At 44.0% G+C, this 22,679-nt stretch overlaps 1 protein-coding gene across 1 annotated transcript in view; it reads right to left on the bottom strand.

The window, feature by feature from the left end:
- Positions 1 to 22,679, bottom strand: part of frzb (frizzled related protein) — a gene marked incomplete at its 5' end in the record, with an annotated part of 77,453 nt that overhangs the window by 20,230 nt on the left and 34,544 nt on the right. The window contains 3 exons of the mRNA XM_083638332.1: positions 21,352 to 21,417; positions 21,531 to 21,590; positions 21,803 to 21,838. Coding sequence (XP_083494458.1) covers positions 21,352 to 21,417; positions 21,531 to 21,590; positions 21,803 to 21,838 — 162 coding nt within the window. The remainder of the gene's footprint in view (positions 1 to 21,351; positions 21,418 to 21,530; positions 21,591 to 21,802; positions 21,839 to 22,679) is intronic.

Genomic DNA, 22,679 nt, shown 5'->3' with positions numbered 1-22,679 from the left:
TTCAGTTTCCCAGACAATTGGAATGAATTACGGTCAAATATTAGATGTGTTTATTGAGCTTAAAAACAATTGATAGCAGACTATAGCCCATATAATCTCGATTATTGCAATAAATTCCCTATGCCAACCATGCTTCTATGTCCGGTCAATCAAACAACGACCTGAAATACAAGCTTCAGGGTTAATAAATATTTCTGTGAACCGCAGCGTTGACTTTGATACACTCTGCTTTGAATAAAAGTGTTCAACTCAACACCATGGACATAGCCTTTTAAAAGAACACTGGCAAGAGCTTTCAGTTCTCAGATGAAGGCTACAGGTAACTAACAATAATGTATCCTACCTTTTCTTCCAGTTTAATAAAGTTAAGCAAATACTCCCAGTAGCTGCGGGAGTTCTCTGTTGTTGGAGCACGCCGTGTCAATCAGCTGTAGTCTGCTTTTAATAACATTATCATTGTCATTGACAATGTTAGACCCTCTTGGTTTCAGAAAATAGCCTACCTCTGACCAGGTTTGATTCATGTTTCATCTCTCTCTATGCCGATATGCAGGCACAGTATAGCCACATGAATGAGTGCTCAATTTGCATGCAAAGTTTAAAAGCACTTGAACACATTCACTGCCAGCCGTTTTTTCAATACTGTAGGTAGGTTCTGCCAAGTTTTTTTTTTGAGGATTCTGGCTCATCTTTCAAGAGCCGAGGATTCTTTTCTGCTAAGATTTTGTGAACACAAATTATCTCAAAAGAACTAATAGAATGTGTGCTTTCTCTGTCTAAAAGAGTTAGTTTGTAGAGTTAGTAGTTATGTAGGCATTAGCAGTAGAATACAGCATGGTTTCAGCGTCTGAAAATTTATTCTGAGATAAATGGCTTTTTGTGAAATTCGATAGAACAGTCACTTTAACCATTTATTTTTGGCGTAAGACGTCAGACATCTAAACAATAGTTTTGAACAGTAATTTCCTCCATAGCAGCAGGAAACCCCCCTCTCCTTCAAACTCCTCCCTCCATGGGTGTGTCTCTGGTGGCTTTGCAGCGTTTGTCACAAGCGAGGCTCTGCCTGTCTGTGCTGCCTGGCTGCTGGCGGCTGCTCTTTGGGCGAGTCTGCATGAGTCGTTTCGGTTGTGAGCTCAGCTGCAATGAAGCTGCTGCGATTGTGGGCTTTCTGCCGTGTTTCAAAGTGTGTTGCACGCATAATCTATTATGCAAATTTGCAATCCCCCACCGCCAGCTCCCAGCGCGATAATGCGCGAAAGCGAAAGCGTTTTCGCCAATCCATTTTACGGTATGAGAATGGTTTCCTCGCGTGTTCCCCTGCAGTTTTGGCTCGGCTTTTTCTAGTCTGGAGAGCACTGTCGCCACTTAGTGGGTCGGTGGAATGGGTTGTACACGTTCGGTGGCTCCAATATTTTTATAGGAGACGTGGGGGGCGTTGATCCACATCCCACCGTTTTTTTGACGACTCAACTCGTCATTGGCAGTCAACCGTTGGATTTTTTTTGACGACTCAACTCGTCATTGGCAGTGAACGTGTTAAAAGCACTGTTTCAAAGTCACCTTTCTTCATAAAACAACTTTGATTGATTTCACATTGATTGACTCACGGCTTGCAATATGTGCACTAGTGATGCACGGGCCGCAGTTGTAACCGCGCTGACCGTGATATCCCTCCGCGCGGGCGGGCCGGTGTCATGCCGAGTTTTGCACCCCCGCCGAGAATTGCATCCCCACCTTCCGGGAGCATATTGTAATGATTTATACGGAAACTTTTTTCTTTTTTTTTTTAAATGTTTTTTTCCCGATTTTTTATCCCATTTTTATCCCCCGTTTAGTGCTCATTTGAATTACTCAATCCTGGTTGCTACTCCATCCTCTGCCGATCTGGGGAGAGCCGAGACTGATTCCATGCATCCTCCGAGACATGGGCAGTCAAGTCAGCCGCTTCTTTTCACCTGCCCGAGGAAGCTTCACCGGTAGGACATAGCACGTGGGAGGTTCACGCTATTCCAACCAGTTCCCCTCCCTCTGAACAGGCGCCCTTAACGATCAGAGGAGGAACCATATAAGCAACCAGGATGTTGCATGTTTTTGTGAAGGGGGTTCCTATATGAAGGAGACCCCCGGGAGGCACGGGGAGAACATGCAAACTCCACACAGAAAGGCCATTTTGCCGACCCCCACCCGGGTGGTGGGCACTCGAGGACATGCGGACGGGCACGCATTCCTTCAGTGTTCACATCGGCCCAGGTGGGAATCGAACCCACGACCTTCGAGCTGTGAGGCGATAGTGCTTACCACTGCACCACCGTACCTCTCATTTATACGGAAACTTAACTGTTTAAAAATTATATAATTGTCTGGGTAGACGTGATCTCCAAGCCAAGGGGTCTGTCCTGGCTCATGGAGACCGACTTTGATGCATTAGATCCGCGTGGAGGTGACTTCCATGCTTGGGGCTCTCTTCTGGCTCATGGAAGCCGACTTTGGTGCTTAAAATCCGGGTACAGAGGACCTCGAGACCTGGGGATCTCTCCTGGCTTTATGGAGGGGGGTGCAAATCTCGGCAGTTTGTACCTGCCGAGATTTGCATCCCTGTTTTTAAGTTAAAACAGCCCCAAAATATGGTGGGGTGCAATTCTCAGCGGGGGTGCAAGACTCGGCATGACACTGGATCATAAAAAAATAAACATTCTGATTAATAGCGGATGGATTGCTGGCGGTTGAAACGATGTATGAGGAAAAATAATATTAATTACGTTCTCTAGTCTATGAACGTATTTTAAGCTACATTTTTCGTCAGGCACATTCTTATTCGCCTATTAATTGTATATCCCCAAGCGCGTCGATTTGGGTAGGGTTGGTCGGGACAAGTCACAACCAACATTTCAGGGTGTCCAATTGTCCCTACCAACTTTTAAAGGACGGCTTTACCGTGGGGAATATGAATATATATCAATCTCACGCCCCTAAGGTTTTAGAATCCGTTGAAATATTTTGAAATTGGAGCTTCACTGCCTGACCTATCAGGCATCTCTCACATTTTTAGGGAAGCCGGATGACGCGTTACGCGTCACCCGGCTTCCCTCCCCGCTTGCGGAACTCGAGCGCCTATGAACTACAAGTCTTGTGAGCCATGGTCCCGCCTCTAGAGGTCCTCCACGCCCCTTCAGAGCTCTCGACGAAAAGCAAAAGGCAGCCATCTTGTTCACCCGCATAGCATACTGTAGCTAGGTTAGCTTTCCATAGCTCCTTGCCAAGAGACCATATCTCTGGAACGGAAGCACCAAAAGACACGGGACTGGCGGCATTGGAAAGCTCGTCAAATTTTACATCTAGTAGTAGGTGAGTTGAAGTAACGAAATCAACGCTGAGCAATGTACCCATTTTTACACATTTTTACAGAAAATAGTTACAACATCAGATGCGCGTAACTCCTACGAAAATGCCTTAAAATGCATGAATTTTTTTTTATGAAGACATCTCCCGACATATATACTACCGTTTACATTTGGTGCAATTTGGAGGCAATTTTATTTTCGATTTATTTCTTCTTCTTTGTATCTTTTATTGTCGAAGCCTTCTTCTTCTTCTTCTTCTTTGAGTTTTATGGCGGTTAGCAAACATATATGTGCATTACCGCCACCTACTGGAGTTTGATATCAGCCAAATGCCTGAGGGGTGGGCATTAAAACGAAGGCCACGCGAGCCCAGTGCATTGTGGGAAATGTAGTATTTCGGGTCCCCGCACCCGCCCCTCCCCTCCACCACCCCCCCCCCCCCCCCCCCCCCCCCTCCACACAGAGTGGATTTCTGGTGATATCTCTGGCGGGAAACAACCAATTTCAAAAATTTCAACGGATTCGAAAACGTTAGGGGCGTGAGATTTAATATATATTCATATTCCCCACGGTAAAGCCGGCCTTTAAGCAACCTTATTTGCATTATCTTTGGAGTGCAGTTATATAGGTCATTTAGATTGTCTTCCCATATTTTGCAAGGATAGAATTGACCCGACCATTATTGAGTGAAATTAGTTTGCAATATGTTCAAAGTTACATTTACCCCTGTTTTTCACAACTGAATGGGCCAGTCCAATTTCCCCCCCCCAAACTCACGTTTGATTGGCTCATTTGGCTGATGACCAAACAAACGCCCACCCACACACATGGCTCTGACACACACTACTAACATGCCGACATGCCGCCTCCTCCTCGCCCTCCCGCTCGGAAAAAGAGGGACATCAGAAGCTATTTTCCGCGTCCCCCTGCAGCAACTGTAAGTAACGTCGTTACGTTAGGTTAGCAAAACGAGACGTCATTGTTGTGGAGGTGGAGGAACACACCACTAATTTTATTACTGAAAGTCCGACGCGCATCACGCGTCGCATTTGTGCCCCAGGGCAGGCTGTCAAACTGTTGAATCAGGCTAGAGGCTGTAGATAGGGACTTAGGAAGCGCTGCTGCTTGTCTTTTGTTATTGTTATTGTTTTGTCTACTATGCACTTTGAGGATGGTGTTGGTTGTCGTTTTGCACTGTTGTAGGGTGAATGGAGGTATTATGGGACACTTTTTGACTTTTCGCCTTGTGGAAGCTTTCTTGCCATCAATTAAAAAAAATAGCCCAACACATGATACATTTCTGTAATAGTCAAGATGTTACCTAACCTTCTGAGGTGGAATGAAGGTTACATTATATTCCAAGGAGGCGTGGCATCCTCTTTTGTGTGAACTGACCCAAAATCCTTTTTTTCTGTAATGTTTCGTATTATGGGACACAATGTTTCGTATTATGGGACAGATGCCTTATGATGGATTTAGGCTAGTGTAAGCATTTACTGCACAATTTAATTCATACTTTGATATAATCTGACATGCACATCTTACTTTTCCTATTCATCTTTATAAATTAAGACTCCATGTTCATTTAAACTGTTTTATTTCATGTTTAAAACTCTGTAAACAATTCAAACAACAATCGGCCTGCCCTCACTGTCACAACAACCCCCTTAGTTGTTGAGTTAACAGTACTGTAGGTTAGGTTTAGGATGATTAAAGGAGAATTTCGGTTTTTTTGAACCTGGAGCCATTTCCTGGCATTAATTATGAATTGGCCACTCACCTAGCGATGTCTGCAGCGTTTCTGGGCGTCCTAGCGTTGTTTTGAGATCAATATCGTCCAAGTCAGTGTAAAATGGAGTTGATTTGGGGCCAAGTGGTAGCCTGTATTTCCTGCATCTAAATAGCTATTTTTCTTCCCGTTTTCGCCACATATCGCCATAATCAGATCCGTCAACATCCAGCCGAGTGTTATTTCACCCCAGGCTGTTTCCTGGACTGCACACGGATCAAATTACCTCAAACGTGATCTAGGTCACCAAGTCTCGTGAAGTCCCGCGATACTTTCCTGTCGACTGGCCAAATACAGGCAGGACGCTTTGCGGTCGTGGTTTTAGCGTAACCTATGTGGGGTTTGGCGTAACCTATGTGGGATTCGAAATAACAAAGGTTATGCCAAACCCCACATAGGTTACGCCAAACCCCACATAGGTTACGCTAAAACCACGACCGCAAAGCGTCCTGCCTGTATTTGGCCAGTCGACAGGAAAGTATCGCGGGACTTCACGAGACTTGGTGACCTAGATCACGTTTGAGGTAATTTGATCCGTGTGCAGTCCAGGAAACAGCCTGGGGTGAAATAACACTCGGCTGGATGTTGACGGATCTGATTATGGCGATATGTGGCGAAAACGGGAAGAAAAATAGCTATTTAGATGCAGGAAATACAGGCTACCACTTGGCCCCAAATCAACTCCATTTTACACTGACTTGGACGATATTGATCTCAAAACAACGCTAGGACGCCCAGAAACGCTGCAGACATCGCTAGGTGAGTGGCCAATTCATAATTAATGCCAGGAAATGGCTCCAGGTTCAAAAAAACCGAAATTCTCCTTTAAGTTGAGGGTTAGGGTTAGGATGATTAAGTTGAGGGTTGGGGTTAGATATGATGATTAAGTTGAGGGGTGGGGTTAGGGTTAGGATGATTAAGTTGAGGGGTTGGGTTGGGATGGTTAAGTTGAGGGTTAGGGTTAGAATGATTAAGTTGAGGGGTTCTATAGAACAGAAAGAAAACAAAGTAATGTAGCTATATTTGGACTGATGGGCTTACTGATGAATGTGAAGATGTTTGGATGCATGCAGAAAACCAGAAAAGGAAGAATACTATAGAACTGAATGTTGTGTATATTTTGTTGAAATATATTGATGGATATGAAAATGCACTTTCTGTTTCACTGTAATATTACTGGTAAGTGAAAGTTAGTATAAGTCAGTGCACATTCTTTTATGCATGGTGTGTGGGTTTCAGTGGCAATGTTTTGCCACCAAAAAAACCGGCTGTTTGTGAAAGAACATGATTAGATGGCTAAACCTACAGTTTGTGTTTGTTAGTTACAATTATGCTGACAGGACACATAAATATGGCTAAAAAAGGTTAAAAGAAACCTATTTTTTTTTATTTAAAATGAGATATTCCTCTAAATATGGCTAAAAAAGGTTAAAAAAAAAGCTAAAAAAAATTCCGGCAGCGCCCTAGCGGAAGCCACCTCCCCTCATGCCGTCCTCGACCCTACCAACTTTGAGACCAAAACGACGCCCTTGTTATATCCCCAAGGACCCAGGCAGTGTTCAACAAAACAATAGCCATGTGCTAGGTCGCTAGCCTCCACTTTTGGTCTATATATGGTCAATGATGTCACCCTCAAAGAGGAGTCTCTGCTGAGGACGCGTTCGTATTTTCCCATACAATGAGGCAATCCAGTAAACTAAACTTAAAGCTACAGCGTTAGCCGAGTAAGCTACATGAGGGCAAGTGGTGGACTGGATATAATACAACATGGAATTTTATTTGGAGTCTTGGACTGCAGCGATCGCACCAACGGCAGCAGAAACCGTAAGTTCACTCCTTTTATAGCACATTGGTTCATGCATACACGCAGATTAGGATGGCATAAAAGCTAATCCGCGCATCTCTAATGCACACAGATAAATCCATCCGCAGCCTGCTTTATGCACACGGAGCTGTTCCAGTTCACCTCGTCTTAATTCTCTTCAACTCCCCAATTAGGCTATCTTCATGCATCTGCAGTAGCCTACGTCCTCTGTAATGATGCACATGGTATAGGAAGATTTTCCGGTACCTTGTATTGAAGAATACTTGAATAGCCTACTTGAAGAATGGATTACCCGTTTCTTGTTGGCTTTGGTCTTTTTTTCCTTTGATCTTCTTAATGAGCACTTGCTCCTACTCCACCTGTTGAGAGCTGCTGCGTGATGTTCGCGTGCATCGGCTATGTTTCGTTGTTTCGTTCATCATACAGTAGCCTACACTATAGCCTACACATAAATAAATGAATTAATTAATTATTAATTAATTTAGGCTATTTAATATGAGGAGCTGGGTGGAAATGTAATTTGAGCCTATTTTAATACAACTCAACTATTTTCACCGGACTTGGTGACCAGCAGATTTAAATTTAAATTTGATTATTTATAACGGTAAAAGTCCGGCAATTAACGGATGATGGAAACCCTGATACTGCTAAATGCTATAGGCTACCGTGTTAACATGTAATCATAGCTCGACTCTCATTTTAAAAGCTCTCCTCGTAGTAGTAGTATACCGTTCAGTCTGTCATCTTGTCATCAAAATATAACCTCAGTTTTAAATGTCACTATGTCAGTAACTGCTTGCACTCTGTGTGTGTGTGTGCACCACAGGAGGTTTTTCTAGTGAGGCAAGGGTGGTCCTCCCTACCTAGCATGTTGGGAAGGGGGGGTAAATAACGCTCCAAAGTTGATGAATTGGAATGTAAGTAAACAAGTATGTTGATAGAGGGGAAGCCACGCACTCTGGTTCCAGATGCAAGAAAGTGTAATTTAACGCTATTTGACAAATTTCGGTCATAGCCTTTGTCAAGTCTCATACAAACACAGTGCAAGACAGCCATTATAAAGACAGGTGGGCTGATTGAATGGACAACACCTGTCCTATGAAAGCACACCTGAGTGTGATTACAATGACATCATAGGATCAGTCATGCAGTAATAGGCTACATTTAGACAGATTAATCAAAACATTGATGTCACAGGTAGGCTGTATACCATAATGTATATATATGTATATATATATAATACTTAGGCTTCTGGTTTGATAATCACCTTAACTTTAAATTGCATATTTCCACTTTGTCTAAGAAGCTTAAATTTACGCTCAGTTTCTTGTATAGGCTTAAAGCCTGTTTCTCCTTGTCTGCCCGTAAACGCCTGGTGGAAAGCCTTTTTATGTCTCAGCTAGACTATGGTGATATTGTTTACAGTCTTTCTAGCCCTACTTCCTTGTCTAAACTGGACCCCCTCTACCATGCCGCTCTGAGATATATCACAAACTCAGGTTACAGAACTCATCATTGCACCTTGTACGACCTGGTTGGATGGTCCTCCCTTGCCCTGCGCAGAATGCGACATTGGTACATGTTCATATACAAGGCCATCCTGGGCAGACTACCCTCATACATCTGCTCTACGTTTGTAGCGATAAACAACTCCCATAACTTAACTCATTCTCTGCCAAGGACGTACCCGGACGTACTTTCATGTTTTGGTTGTTTACATTACATCAGACACTTTCCCAGCCTGTGACATTGTTTCAAGTCAAACTGATAAAAGGAACCCGCTAGTTTAGTATTTATAGTATAGTCACCCATTTAGCAGTAATCTATTTAGCAGTAGCTAGATGAAGAGAGGCGGTCGCCGCGGTGGCCGGCGTGGCCGCAGCCGCAGCGCTGCTGGGTGTCCTCAAGGCCCACACTTGGATTCCCCTGGGCCCAGTTCCAGCACGCACCCCGGTCCACGCCAGCGGACAATCGAAGAGACCATGGGGCTTCGTCGGCCCGTGCCCCTGCCCAGGGTCCAGATGGAGCCTGTGGTCGAAACAGAGTCCGACCCAGAGTTCTCGGATGGCGACGATGGCGAGGAAGACGCCGGCGTTTATTTTGTTGTTGCTCCACGACGGAGCGCCAGGGCGACGAAGGCTCCCCTTCACAGCGTTCTGATCCGTCTGACACAGATGAATCGGAGGAGGAGGGAGTGGGTGCCACTTCGAGAGAGCGATGACGATGGTAAGAAATAGCCTATTTTTTGTATCGCGTTTGAGATGAAATGATCACACACAGCCGTCTGTGTCACATAAACATTTCAAAGTTTACAGCACTAACGTAGCTATTGTGTGATCTTCTGTGCTAACGTTAGTTATGAGAGGTAACGTGACAGCAGGTAACGTTACAGCACTCGTTATTCCTGTGTGTGTGTGTGTGAGAGAGAGAGAGAGAGAGAGAGTGTGTGAGTGTGACCACATAAGGGTTCATTGGTTCCATTTGTTTATGCTTTTATCAAGCTAAGCTAAAAATCCACATGGCAACTGTAAAAGTAAATTATTTATTTGATTTTGTGCACATATTTATCATACTTTGATATTTTGTGTTTTCAGACTCTGAGTCGATGGAGGCGCAGTCCAGTCCTAGTCCGAATCCTGTGTGTAGTCCTACACCACCTATTTCGGAAAGACCATGTCTCGAAATAGGTTCCAACTTATTCTGAGGTTCTTCCATTTTACTGACAATACTGTAGCAAGGAGGCTGCGGCCAAGCCTCATCTGTCAAGAAACCCCAGGGGCCAGACTCTCTCTCTCTCTCTGTAGCCGCTCACTGGGCGCGATGGACCGACACAGCTCCCTCAAATACATTCTCTTATTTTTTATTTTTTATTTATTTATTTGGGAAAACAAATACTGTATATGTCTGATGTGTCACTGAGGCAAAAAATAAAAGGCTCAAAAGAGAGTTCTGCTTGAAACGGTGTCCTTCACTAAAAACCTATTTTTCTCCTATTTCTCTTCCGAGGAGGGCATTTTTAGTGAAAACAAGCTAACTTCCACTGCTTGTAACTAAACAAGGAAACATGGTAGAGTTTCAGTTTTTTACAAGGGGTAAGAAGAGAGTCTCTGCTTTATTGTGAGATATGTTGTGTAATTTTATTCCTAGCACAGAATATTCTGTGGGTCCTGGAAGATCAGGAAATATGCTCAAAATCCTGGCACTGGGAGCACACAGACCGAAATGACCCTGGCAGAGAATGAGTTAAGATCAAATAGCTGGTTGAAATTCAAAGTGCCAACTATGCGAACAGAATCGGGAAAAAAGAGTCTCTCCTACTTTGGTCCCTGGTCGTGAAACGACCTGCAGTCCCGTTTAAAACTGGTCTCTTCCATTCCTCTGTCCAGTTTTAAACATGCTCTATCTGAAGTTCTTACTGCAAGCTGCCCCTGCAGTAATGTCTAGTTTTACTTTGCCCTTTTTGACCTGTAAATTATGTTTTTACGTTCTTGATACTGTGTTATTTATTACCCTTGGATGTGGTATTTTATGATGTACTTGGTTGTCCTTGCGTTTTTGAAATGTTTCAGCTCTATAGCCCTGTTTTTATGTTTCCTTTATTCACCTTATGTAGCCACGCCCATTTGACCCGGTTGTGTGGCCGTATCAAAACCTCTGGCTAAAAATAATAATAAAATAAAATAAAAAATGGCTGCGCTGCTCCAATATCATCTAACTCTGAATTAACTAATAATTTAGCCAATTGTATGTAACATACCAGATAAAAGCAAACGGCAATATGTCTAAGAATGCAACGCCATGTAACTGGCTCGTTAAGTCTCGCATTCCAGGGAATTACGTTAACGTCTGCGGGTCTTATTGACGTTAGTGGCTCGCGCTGCCTCGGAGGAGAGACAACTATCTGAAGTTTTCTTTGTTGGAGTCCAGGTATGTTTTACAAGAAAGTTTTCGTCATTGTCGACAATAACGTTATCTGACCTGGCAAACAGTGGATACTCGCTTGCTTGCTGTGTACCTGCTTAAAGTAGTAGGCTACGTTCTTTATTTTACCCCTTCACTGTCCGCTCCAAAAACAACTCTCTTATTTTGCGCAGTGACCGCCGGAAGTGTTAAAAGGACCTGGAAGAATTTGGCCCACTGTAAGGTCTATACATAGGTGAATACCGTATTTCCCCAAATAGTAGCCCGGGCGTTTAATACGCAAAATCGATTTGGACCCCAGGCGTTTAAAAGAACCAGGCGGGTATTTGCTGCAGGCGTTTATTTATTTTTGCACCGACCTGCACCAGGCCATTATTCGGTGACAGTTCCTGTCCAACATGTTTTTTAGTGCAAAGGTCCTCACTCTCATCAACTGCCACCGTCAGCCCACACACCTTGGAGGATACCAAAAATCAGCAATCAGCCGTGGCTACCTACCGTGTAGCCCACACACACACACACACACACACACACACAAACACACACACACACACACACACACACACACACACACACACACACACACACACACACACACACACACACACACGTCGTCCTCTACTTCTCTCGCACCCGAATAATAGATGCCATGGTTACACTAAATGGGGCATTTGGCACTTCAACAATGCACTTGCAAATACTGTAAGATGACGTTGACCGACGCAATTCTATCAACACCAGCAAATAGGCTACGACCAGTCTGAACATAGCCACATCCCAAACACAACACTACAACAACTTGCAAAAACACTACACACACCACGGCGGGTGCTGATTAAACATAGTCACACACAATCATTAGGCACGTAATCGGTATAAATATAACACAATCTCAGTCGACGAGTCTATTTCCAATAGCGCCTATCTCTTAAACTCATCTGGGACTTCAGTTCAAGTGAAGACCGCGGTAGCCGTTGTCAACAGAACTCTTTACATAATCCAAACATCGTGGAAATGCTTCCATGCCATCGATTTCCCTGCATTGCTTTTGGTAGCGTAAGTTGAGCTCCCTCGATTTGCGTTTTCTTTTCACGTGTTTCTCCCTGCTGTTTCATGTATTGCGCGACACTGGTGTTGCCTTCAAGTGCTCTCAGCAACGTAGTAATTTTGGGGTTACCTTAAGAAAATGCAAATAATGGCCCCGGCGTTTACTCGGACCGGCGTTTAATACGCAAAATGGGGTCAGACCCCCGGCGGCTATTAGGGGCCCGGCGCGTATTTGCTGCCGGGCTATTATTTGGGGAAATACGGTATGTACTGTAATTTATGTTGATTGTAACCTGGCTTGTAATTGCTGCCTTCTTGGCCAGATCACATTTGCAAAAGAGATCTTGTATCTCAAATGTCTTATCTGGTTAAATAAAGGTTAAATAAAAAAATATATCATGAATCTATGTGAATAAATAGATTTATATAAATAGTCATCACAGCCTAATGCATAGAGATAAATCCTGAACAAGAAGAAAAAATAAGAAAAGAGGATACAGTATATAGATATAAGGGTTTGTGGACTATACACAATCTGACCAACTCTAAATAGTGTGTCAGCTGTTTCAACCATCTTATTTTTCTTCAATCTGCATTGAAAATGTGCAAAAATTCACAGCTTCTCGCAACAGTTGTAGCCTAAGCCAGTGGTTTTCAAAGTGGGGTCCCGAGCAAAAAGGGGGGATAATCTATTTTCACTATAATTCCATCTATAAGTAACACAATCTAAGCTAGTGTAGAAGTGAGTAAGCTAATAATAACCATAACAGCACAATTAATTGACAAAAATCTCAAAATAAATATACAGTATTTACTCTGAGAAATGAAATAATTAGAAAAGGAACAATTATTGATGGTTGAACAATACTACTTGATGGTACAACAAAAACTGAACAATGATATCACAACAGTCTAATCCTAATGCTAAATTAAAATGAGATATTCCTCTAAATCTGTCTTCAAACTGCAAAAGAAAATAAAAAAACGCCCCAAATTTTATTTTTTTAGTTTCCTCCCTTGCTTTCAAGCTCAGGAGCCGCCACTGGTGTGCGTGTGTGCACACATTGTGTGTGCAGCCTCTGCTGTTTTTATACAGTAATAAACTATACCTAATAACTGAAATCTCAATTTTCGTTTTGCAGTATCAGCCAACAATAACGGAAGCTTTTCAGATGCACAGAAAATTTGCTACATGCCACTTTTTCAAATGTTTATAATAAAGGAGTGTACAGTATGTTGAAGTACATGGGATTTATCGTTTTGTTTTGGTATCGAAATGGTATGGAGAATCATGGAATTTCACTGGTATTGGTATTAACTACTACATTTCTGGTATCATGACATCCCTAAAGGCAAACATTCACGTGTTATCTTTCTCATAGTTTTCTTATACTATTCCTAACAGATGCACATTTTTAGTTATAAAGTTTGAAAATTACAATATTAAAAGTAAATAAATCATACTGGATGGATAAGTATGTTTCCCCCCCTTAAATTTGACTTTAAGTTTCATATTTTATCTTTAAAATAGGCTTTTTATTCATTTAGGCAATTACTTATTGTGACAGTACAATTGTACTGTCACTTTAAGAAGATTACACCAGTACCTTCAGTTCAGCTCTCTGGCATAGCCAGAAAAAAGACACTGGGTCTGGGTGTGCCACAGAAAAAATGGGTGTGCCACATTAAATTCTCTCTAGCCTACAACACAGATAGCCTTGGCCTACAACATAGGCCATTGTTTAATTATTTTAAACAGTGCAATAATTATTTACATGTTTATCAAATAAAAATAGACATAGTGTATAATAGAATAGATAACTAGGAACTAATAGAATAGATAGAATAGATACTACTGTAGGCCCATAGGCGGTGCTATTAAGAGCAAAGAATTATCCCTGGTAAAAAATCCTGAGGATTTGCACTGTACTGTGGAGGAGACTATAGTTGCGTCTGGCAGCAGCACCATGCAGGCTGAATTTGGCAGCCCTGGGAAATCAACCAACTGCTCTAATATGACATAGGGATATTACAAGATTAATAAGCCCAAATATAAATACAGGTGAAAGATAATTATGTATGCACAACAAGCAATTCAATCCAACTGCATTGTTTTCCATAGACACATCTAAAATCAACTGCCAATTAACCAAATCAATTAAGCCGGCAAAATGTTGAAATCTGAACTGTCATCTCCTCAAATGCACACTCCTGAGCACTATGAGCATTAAACCAACATGTGTAAGGACTTACATGGTATCAGGAACGCAATCTTTGAAGAAGAAAACAGGGGAAATCTAAGGATTCTCTCTGCAGGAAACAGTCAATTAACTGCATGGACAGGCTTTTGCCATGTGTGTAATTACACAGCATGGGTCACATGGAGACGGTAATTGAGGTTGTGTTTATAAAGAATATTTTTTCTGAATTTAATTTAAAATGAACAATTATAATTAGATAATAATAGACTAACTTTCAAACAAAATGTTGTGTGTAAGTTTCACAAAAAAATCATTCTGCATCTGAATTTTTGGGGTGTGCCAGCTGTCTCTTTGGGTGGCACAGACACACCCTGACACACCCGTCTAGCATTTTATGTCAACGCCATAGGTTCAGCTGTTGAACGGTGGAATCAGTTGAGGCCCTGACTAGCTGAGTGGAGACACATGGTTTTCCCTCCGTCTCTTTCTCTCCCTACTTCCGTCTTTCGCTCTCCCTAAATAATCAGGCGCAAGCTCTACTTGTGTCTTGCGGTGTGGAGCATCGTTGTCTGCCTATTCTCTCTGTGTGCTGCTGTGTGCATTGCAACGGGAAACACCAGAAACACATTACAGCGGCAAAAAACACAGCACAAGCAACGCGTCAGCACCCAATCAATTAACACATGCGATGTAAACCTTACTATTCTCCGTGACCCTGTCAGTAATGAAGTCGATGTCCAAAGAAATCAGTTTCCTTTTTTCGATTGCCAGGTCTCCAGGGGAGACCGGGGACTCCGACCAAAGGGGGTCAAAGACCCGCTATAGGTGCTTGACAAAGCCGTAAGGAGGCCGCTATAGGTGCTTGACAAAGTGGTGAGGAGCCCTCTAAAGGCGCTTGACAAAGTGGTGAGGAGCCCTCTAAAGGCGCTTGACAAAGCGGTAAGGAGGCCGCTATAGGTGCTTGCCAAAGCAGTAAGGAGGCCGCTAAAGGCGCTTGACAAAGCGGTAAGGAGGCCGCTATAGGTGCTTGACAAAGCGGTAAGGAGGCCGCTAAAGGCGCTTGACAAAGCGGTAAGGAGGCCGCTATAGGTGCTTGGCAAAGTGGTAAGGAGGCCGCTATAGGTGCTTGACAAAGTGGTGAGGAGGCCGCTAAAGGCGTTTGACAAAGCGGTAAGGAGGCCGCTATAGGTGCTTGACAAAGCGGTAAGGAGGCCGCTAAAGGCGTTTGACAAAGCGGTAAGGAGGCCGCTAAAGGCGCTTGACAAAGCGGTAAGGAGGCCGCTATAGGTGCTTGACAAAGCGGTAAGGAGGCCGCTAAAGGCGCTTGACAAAGCGGTAAGGAGGCCGCTAAAGACGCTTGACAAAGCGGTAAGGAGGCCACTAAAGACGCTTGACAAAGCGGTAAGGAGGCCGCTAAAGGCGCTTGACAAAGCGGTAAGGAGGCCACTAAAGACGCTTGACAAAGCGGTAAGGAGGCCACTATAGGTGCTTGACAAAGCAGTAAGGAGGCCACTATAGGTGCTTGACAAAGCAGTAAGGAGGCCACTATAGGTGCTTGACAAAGCAGTAAGGAGGCCACTATAGGTGCTTGACAAAGCAGTAAGGAGGCCACTATAGGTGCTTGACAAAGCAGTAAGGAGGCCGCTATAGGTGCTTGACAAAGCAGTAAGGAGGCCGCTATAGGTGCTTGACAAAGCAGTAAGGAGGCCACTATAGGTGCTTGACAAAGCAGTAAGGAGGCCACTATAGGTGCTTGACAAAGCAGTAAGGAGGCCGCTATAGGTGCTTGACAAAGCAGTAAGGAGGCCATAGGTGCTTGACAAAGCGGTGAGGAGGCCACTATAGGTGCTTGACAAAGCAGTAAGGAGGCCATAGGTGCTTGACAAAGCGGTGAGGAGGCCACTATAGGTGCTTGACAAAGCAGTAAGGAGGCCATAGGTGCTTGACAAAGCGGTGAGGAGGCCACTATAGGCGATTGACAAAGCGGTAAGGAGGCCGCTAAAGGCGCTTGACAAAGCGAGCACGGCGCACAACTCTGTTTAGAGATGTTTTCTCCTTCACAGTGAGATTACCAAACCATATGGTGAAAGAGCTGGTGAGGATACTCTCGATGATACATCGATAAAAATTAAGGAGGACCTGACTGTTGGGGGTAAAATGCTTTAGTCTTCTTAAGAAGAAGAGCCGTTGCTGAGCCTTTTTGATGACTGTTTTAGTATTGGAGTGCCAAGTGAGGTCATCAGAGATGGTGACACCAAGAAATTTAAAATCCCTAACCATCTCGACTTCAGAGCCGTTGATTAGAATGGGATGGTGGGGTCCCTTAGCGCGGCGGAAATCGATGACGAGCTCCTTTGTTTTATAAGCGTTAAGTATGAGGTTGTTAGCCTCGCTCCACCTGACTAGATTTTCCACCTGCAGTCTGTAGTTGGACTCGTCATTTGAGCTTATGAGCCCAATGACGGTGGTGTCATCCGCGTACTTTACAATCAGATTGTTAAGGAAGTGGGCAATACAGTCGTGAGTAAAAAGAGTGAATAAAAAGGCACTAAGAATGCAGCCTTGAGGCGAGCCGGTACTGAGGACAAGAGTCTCAGACAGATTGTTACCGATCCTCACTCTTTGGGGTCTCTGAATTAAAAAGCTAAAAATCCATTCACAAACAGCATCGCACAGACCAAGAATTTGCAGTTTGTGGATGAGGAGTGAGGGAATGATCGTGTTAAAAGCAGAACTATAGTCAATAAAAAGCATTCTGACATAAGATTTACTTTTGTCTAGGTGCTCGTAGACGGAGTTCAAGGCTAAGGAAATGGCGTCCTCCACAGATCTATTTTTTCTATAGGCAAACTGCCAGGGGTCAAGAGAAGGAGGGATCTGACACTTAATGTAGTCCAGCACTAGACGCTCTAGACATTTCATGAGCACTGAGGTGAGGGCAATAGGCCTGTAATCATTGTGACATGTAACAGGTGTTTTCTTAGGTACCGGGACTACAATAGATTCTTTAAAATCAATCACAGGCTGTGATGGCCAGGCTCCTGGGTTTGTATGAGGTGACAAAGCTCAGGCCCTGCCACATACGTCGAGGGTCGTTCTCCTTGAAGTGGCCTTCAATCAGGTCTCCATAGGAGCGCTTGGTAGCTTTTATTGACCGTTCCAGCGAGTATCTTGCTAGCTTATAGCGTGTGACATCCCCGGATTTAAAAGCGTTCAGTTAATTTGGCTCTGACGTCGGAGTTGAGCCATGGATTCTGGTTGGGATGTTGCTTGATCGTTTTGCGCGGGATGCAGGAGTCGATGCAGAAGTTGATATATGAAACAACAGAGTCGCAATATTGATCCAAGTCCTCAGATTTAAAAACATTCCAGTCAGTCGAGTCGAAACACCCCATTAGCTGTGTTTCAGCATCCTTAGACCAGCATTGTATGGAGCGGACGACTGGTTTACATAGTCTATTCTTCTGTAAGTAGGTGGGCAGGAGAAACATGGAGAGATGGTCAGATTTGCCGAAGGCTGGTCTTGGGAGCGACCGATATGCGGCTTTCACATTGCTGTAGCACTTGTCTAGGGTTTTACTGCCCCTTGTGGCATGTTTCACGTGCTGATAGTAATTTGGAATTACAGTTTTTAGATTACAATGATTAAAATCCCCGGATGCAATAAACACTGCATTTGGGTGGGCATTCTCATGTTTATGTATAATGTCTGCTAGCTCATTAAGAGCAACAGAGGCGTCGGCCCGTGGGTGAATATAAACTGCAAACAGAAAAACTGATGAAAACTCCCTTGGGAGATAAAAGGGGCGACATTTAATGGCAAGACATTCAAGATCAGCAGTGCAGGTTTTACTCATGATGACAGTGTCTGTGCACCAGTTGTTGTTTATGAGAAAACAAACTCCACCCCCTTTAGCTTTCCCAGTGCCCTCCCTCGAACGGTCGGAGCGGAAGACAGTGAAGCCCGGTGGTTGAACTGCTGAGTCTGTCGTGTTGATGTCAAGCCAAGTCTCCGTGAGACAGAACGCGGAGCAATCCCTGGCCTCTCGCTGGGAGTGTATTCGGCTCAGCAAGTCGTCAGTTTTGTTTGGCAGAGACTGCATGTTTGCCAGGTAGATAGATGGCAGCGCGATTTTGAAAGGACGTTCGCGTAGCTTGACCAGGACCCCGCCGCGCTTGCCTCGGTGCCGCCGGCGTCTCGGGGGAGATCCGTCGATGTTGTGACGGCTTCTCTGGTGCTTCTCGGCACTACGCCAGGTACGCTTGCCTCCGTGGCGGCGTCTGTAGTGATCGCTGGAATCGCCTCCAGCGGTAGGGCAGACGGCAAAGTCAATACATCTGAGTTCGGGGTTAACGTATGATGATAACCCTCGAACTTCATCACGTAGATGCAGGAGTGATTCACGGTTGTATCCGATGATCGCGCATGTCTCAAAGACAGATACATTTAGGACGATAAACAGACAGTATAACAGACACAGAAGAGCTCTAGCAGCGGCGCCCTGCATCGGCGCCATCTTAGCACAGGTTAACTCATTCAGGGCCAAAGACGTCTTTGACGTGTTATCAGGAATAGCCCAGAGGGCCAATGACGTGTTTGACGTGTTTTTGTTTTTATTACTGCAGGGCGTAGTTCAAACACTTCCCCAGCCTCTGACATAGTATCAGGTCCCTAGCATCTAAGACAACACGTGAACAAACACATACCGCAGCTGTTGTTTTGAAATTGAGCAAGAGGAAAAGCAGAAAACGGGTAACGCTTCCTTGTGCAGACAGGAGAAACGCCATTGAAACGCCGCTCGGCGCGCTGCACGAGCTGGAGTCGCCTTCCTCTGTGCCAGCCGGGAGAAAACGGGAGAAAGTAATCAAGAGATGTGTTTGATCATCGGAGGAATGAGGAAATGATCGATCAGTTTGCGAGGGCGGTGAGGACGTGTTGAATAGCCGAGGGGAAAACGGCGATCAAATAGCAGGGAGGATATGACAGGGAGACATGGACGAGGACGGGTGGACCAGAAAAAAACAAAATAAACACACAAACAGCTAACAAGGCAGAAGCGGCAGTCACAGCAGCCCGCTGTCTGTTCTCAAGAGCTATTCAGTTGGTTCATGAAATCGCTGGGCTGCGTGCCCTCCAGTGTTGCTCCTGGCCAATCCCAGCGCCACAGGGCGTGGTTATTGCTTATCCTATGTGGGGTTAGAAATCTAAAAGGGGGATCGTGTGTGTGTGTGTGTCTCTCTGTCTGTCTGTCTGTCGGTGTGTCTGTCTGTCTGTCTGTCTGTCTGTCTGTCTGTCTGTCTGTCTGTGTGTCTGTCTGCACACTCACTCACACAGAGTAAACTGTATTGTTGAATGTAAAAAAAAAGCACTTCATGTGTATATATACAGTATATATATATATATATATATTTTTTTTCATTTGTGTCATAAGGAATAGTATTTACATGTCTGATGTCAATACAGTTCAAAATAAAAGAATTGAGAGCGAGTTCTGCTTGAGAATGTGTATTTTACAGAAATTGACTTTTCTCCTGTTTGTCATCTCAGAGAGACCTTTTGGGTGAAAACAGGGTGTATATAAATGGATATAAGTAGAGTACAGAACATGCTAAAAGCTAACTTTTTTTTTTCCTGGTGAACCCAGAGACGTACATCTTCATTTTGAGGTATTGCAAATCACTCTGGTGCTAATAGATAATTTACTGTGGGTCTTGAAAGATGACCAACAATTATGAAAATCTTTGGCCTGTGCTAAATATTGGCAGTCCTAAACTGGCCATGAATGAGTTAAGATGGGTTAGATGGGTTAGATGGATCATTTAATATTCCATAGCTCTGACCTAAGCAAATCTGACATCACTATTGTGATATAATATGATTGTTTTAGTAAAGTGTATCACTCAATAGTCAATAGTCAATACAAAAAATAATGGCTTTTATAGAACCGAAAGTCTAGCTGCTTAGTCTGCCGATAAAACATAAAAAATTAAATTTAGACTCTTATTGGCATGACGGCAACATATAAGCTGTGAATTTTGCATTGGGGCCAGTTCTATAGTGAGGCATGGAAAGCCTCACTATACGCCCTCATATCTGTGTCGTCTCACTTTTGACTGAAAAATGATGCCTCTAGTCTAGATTAAAGAAAATACACGTATGTGATGTTGACTTTTATGTAGGCTATGTGCGCATTCGTTTTCCTTATAGATCATGACTGCCCTGCAGCTAGCTACGTTAGCTTGCATGTAACGTTAGCGTTAGTTGCTTTTGGAGACACAAACCCTGGACGTTTCATTTTGAGTAATGCATGAGGTGGTTTACGCCAGCTCTGGGAGTATGAAGTGCTTTAAATGCGGGGATTTTGGTCACAACAAGCTTGTGGAGCGCTGCCTGCTGAACTACTAGGTAGGCCACAACCAGCTAGCTAACGTTAGCCACCACAACAGCTAACGTTAACGCCAAACAAATCCGCAACTCCTCCCCACGTTTGGTTTAGCGTAACACCAGCTCAGACTTTCCCCTAATCTCAGAAACCTTGCGGGACATTAGTAATTAGTAATTGCAAATTGCAATAGTGGTTGTTTTGTTATAATTTGAAACTGTCAACAGCCACATTGGGGGCGGCCATGTTTCGGTTGGTGCGGACGCGTGATTTCGAATCGCACATAGGTTAAGGACGGGTCTGTCTGACGCGGTTTGACGCGTTTGACGTATCCATGTGATTCCCCCTCCCTTGACTGTGACAGCGCTCTCCCTTGAGAGGGAGAGCTGACAAGAGTAAACGTGAAGTGAGTCATGCCGGCGGCTTAAGTTATAAACAATGCGTGACAATTATACTCGAATGTTCGCGATATAGTCATTTCTACATCTCACGTGGCACAAGCCGCGATACATCGAGTATATTCGATATATCGCCCAGCCCTAAAGTCAACTTGAACTTGAATCAGCCGCTCATTTCACAGAGGCTGTGGTCACCTGATACCAGTCAGCTGAGTGTCAGTGGCCCTGCTAATAGTAGTTTAAAGTATAGAGCCAAATGGCAGTAGCCTATCTAAGACAAATTTTAAAAGACAGGAAAGCAAGAAAACAGAAAGTAACTTACCAAATATACCAGCAAAAAGTGGAGTAGAGACAGACCGGTACAGCACAGCTAGACAGCTCAGAGCAGAAACTTAAAATGTGTTGATACATTAATGTATAAATTATTCATGTTCCAGGCGACTCACCGTAGTTGTAGTTACTCTTCAGGTAGCTCTTCAAACCCATTTTGACTGTCTTACATCTACAGCGATCTACACCCCCACACACACATGCACACACAGTGAGAAGGTGATCATAATTTAGATAGATAGATCATCAGTTGATTGATTGATTGATTGATTTGATTGAGTGAGTGATTGATTACCTCCACTGGGTCCTTTGCAGTGTAGGTTGTTGGAGTCCATAGGAAAGTCCGGACTGGATTCTGGAGGAAAACAGTCAGTGTATCAAAACTCAAAACAGATAGCATGTTCCTGAACTGGTTAGACTGGTTTCTATACATACTATAATCAACTAACCAGCTAACCTACAGTTAGCTAACAACCAGTGAACCTACAGTCAGCTAGCCAACCAGCTAATGTAGCAGTTAAGCTTCTGAAGCTAATGGTCAGATTAAATGTCACAGGTCAGACTCACCTGGGTTACACCTGGATGGGTCCTGGTAGTACTGATCTGGAGAGAAAGAACCAAACACAGCCGTCAGTATTAAGTAACTTTCAGACATGAAATCTGGACTATGTCTTTTGAATCAGGTCCGGACATTCGCAAGAGGCAATTTTTCATGTAATTTGAGGAAATCCTCTGTGGTTTGGCCGAGTGGAGAGTGCGTGGGGGGGGGGGGGGGGGGGGATGGTTGACGTAGTAGAAAGTGTGGTGCAGCAATCACAGCGTTTGAGAAACTTTTAACTCTTTCCCCACCATTGACATGTTTTTAAGTCATTTATGAGATGCTTCCCTGCCACTGATATCATATCACGTCAATCTGTGTTTTCACCGTCATGCGATAGATGGCTCTCTTACTCACCTTATGAAATGCTACTGCACTTCCAAAGTTACACAGAAGCGATCGTTATTGTCCACCAAAACCAGGAAGCAGAGAAACTGTCCCTTCAGAAAAAAGCTCCATAAAACAACTCCAGCCTACTGCTCAAAGTGCTGGTACCGGGCCGGCAACTTGGAGCGAGCGAGGCAGATTCATGACAGTCACTCAAAGCTGAAGTTTTTTTTTATCAGACCCTGGCGAACGTACACAGGTCACTTCTCCACTCTCAGGTAGATTAGTAATCCGTTTTGTGAGCCCTCACACCTTGTAAATTTCAGACCTCCAGACATCGAGAACCAGAAACCCCTGGGAAAGACGAGAGCACGACCCCCACCTCCCGTCTCTGAGCGGGGTGAATCTCTCTCTGCCACCGGTGATACGGTAAAAGTTGTGACCAGATTGAGGCATGTTTGGGCAGAAAGGGAAACCACCAAATCATATGGGGTGCATAGTTTGGTGTAACACCGGCCA

Source organism: Poromitra crassiceps (genome assembly GCF_964638095.1).
Source record: "Poromitra crassiceps genome assembly, chromosome: 6".
NCBI lineage: Eukaryota > Metazoa > Chordata > Actinopteri > Beryciformes > Melamphaidae > Poromitra > Poromitra crassiceps.
Note: the sequence above shows the minus strand (reverse complement) of the source record. Positions and strands in the feature narration are given on the sequence as shown.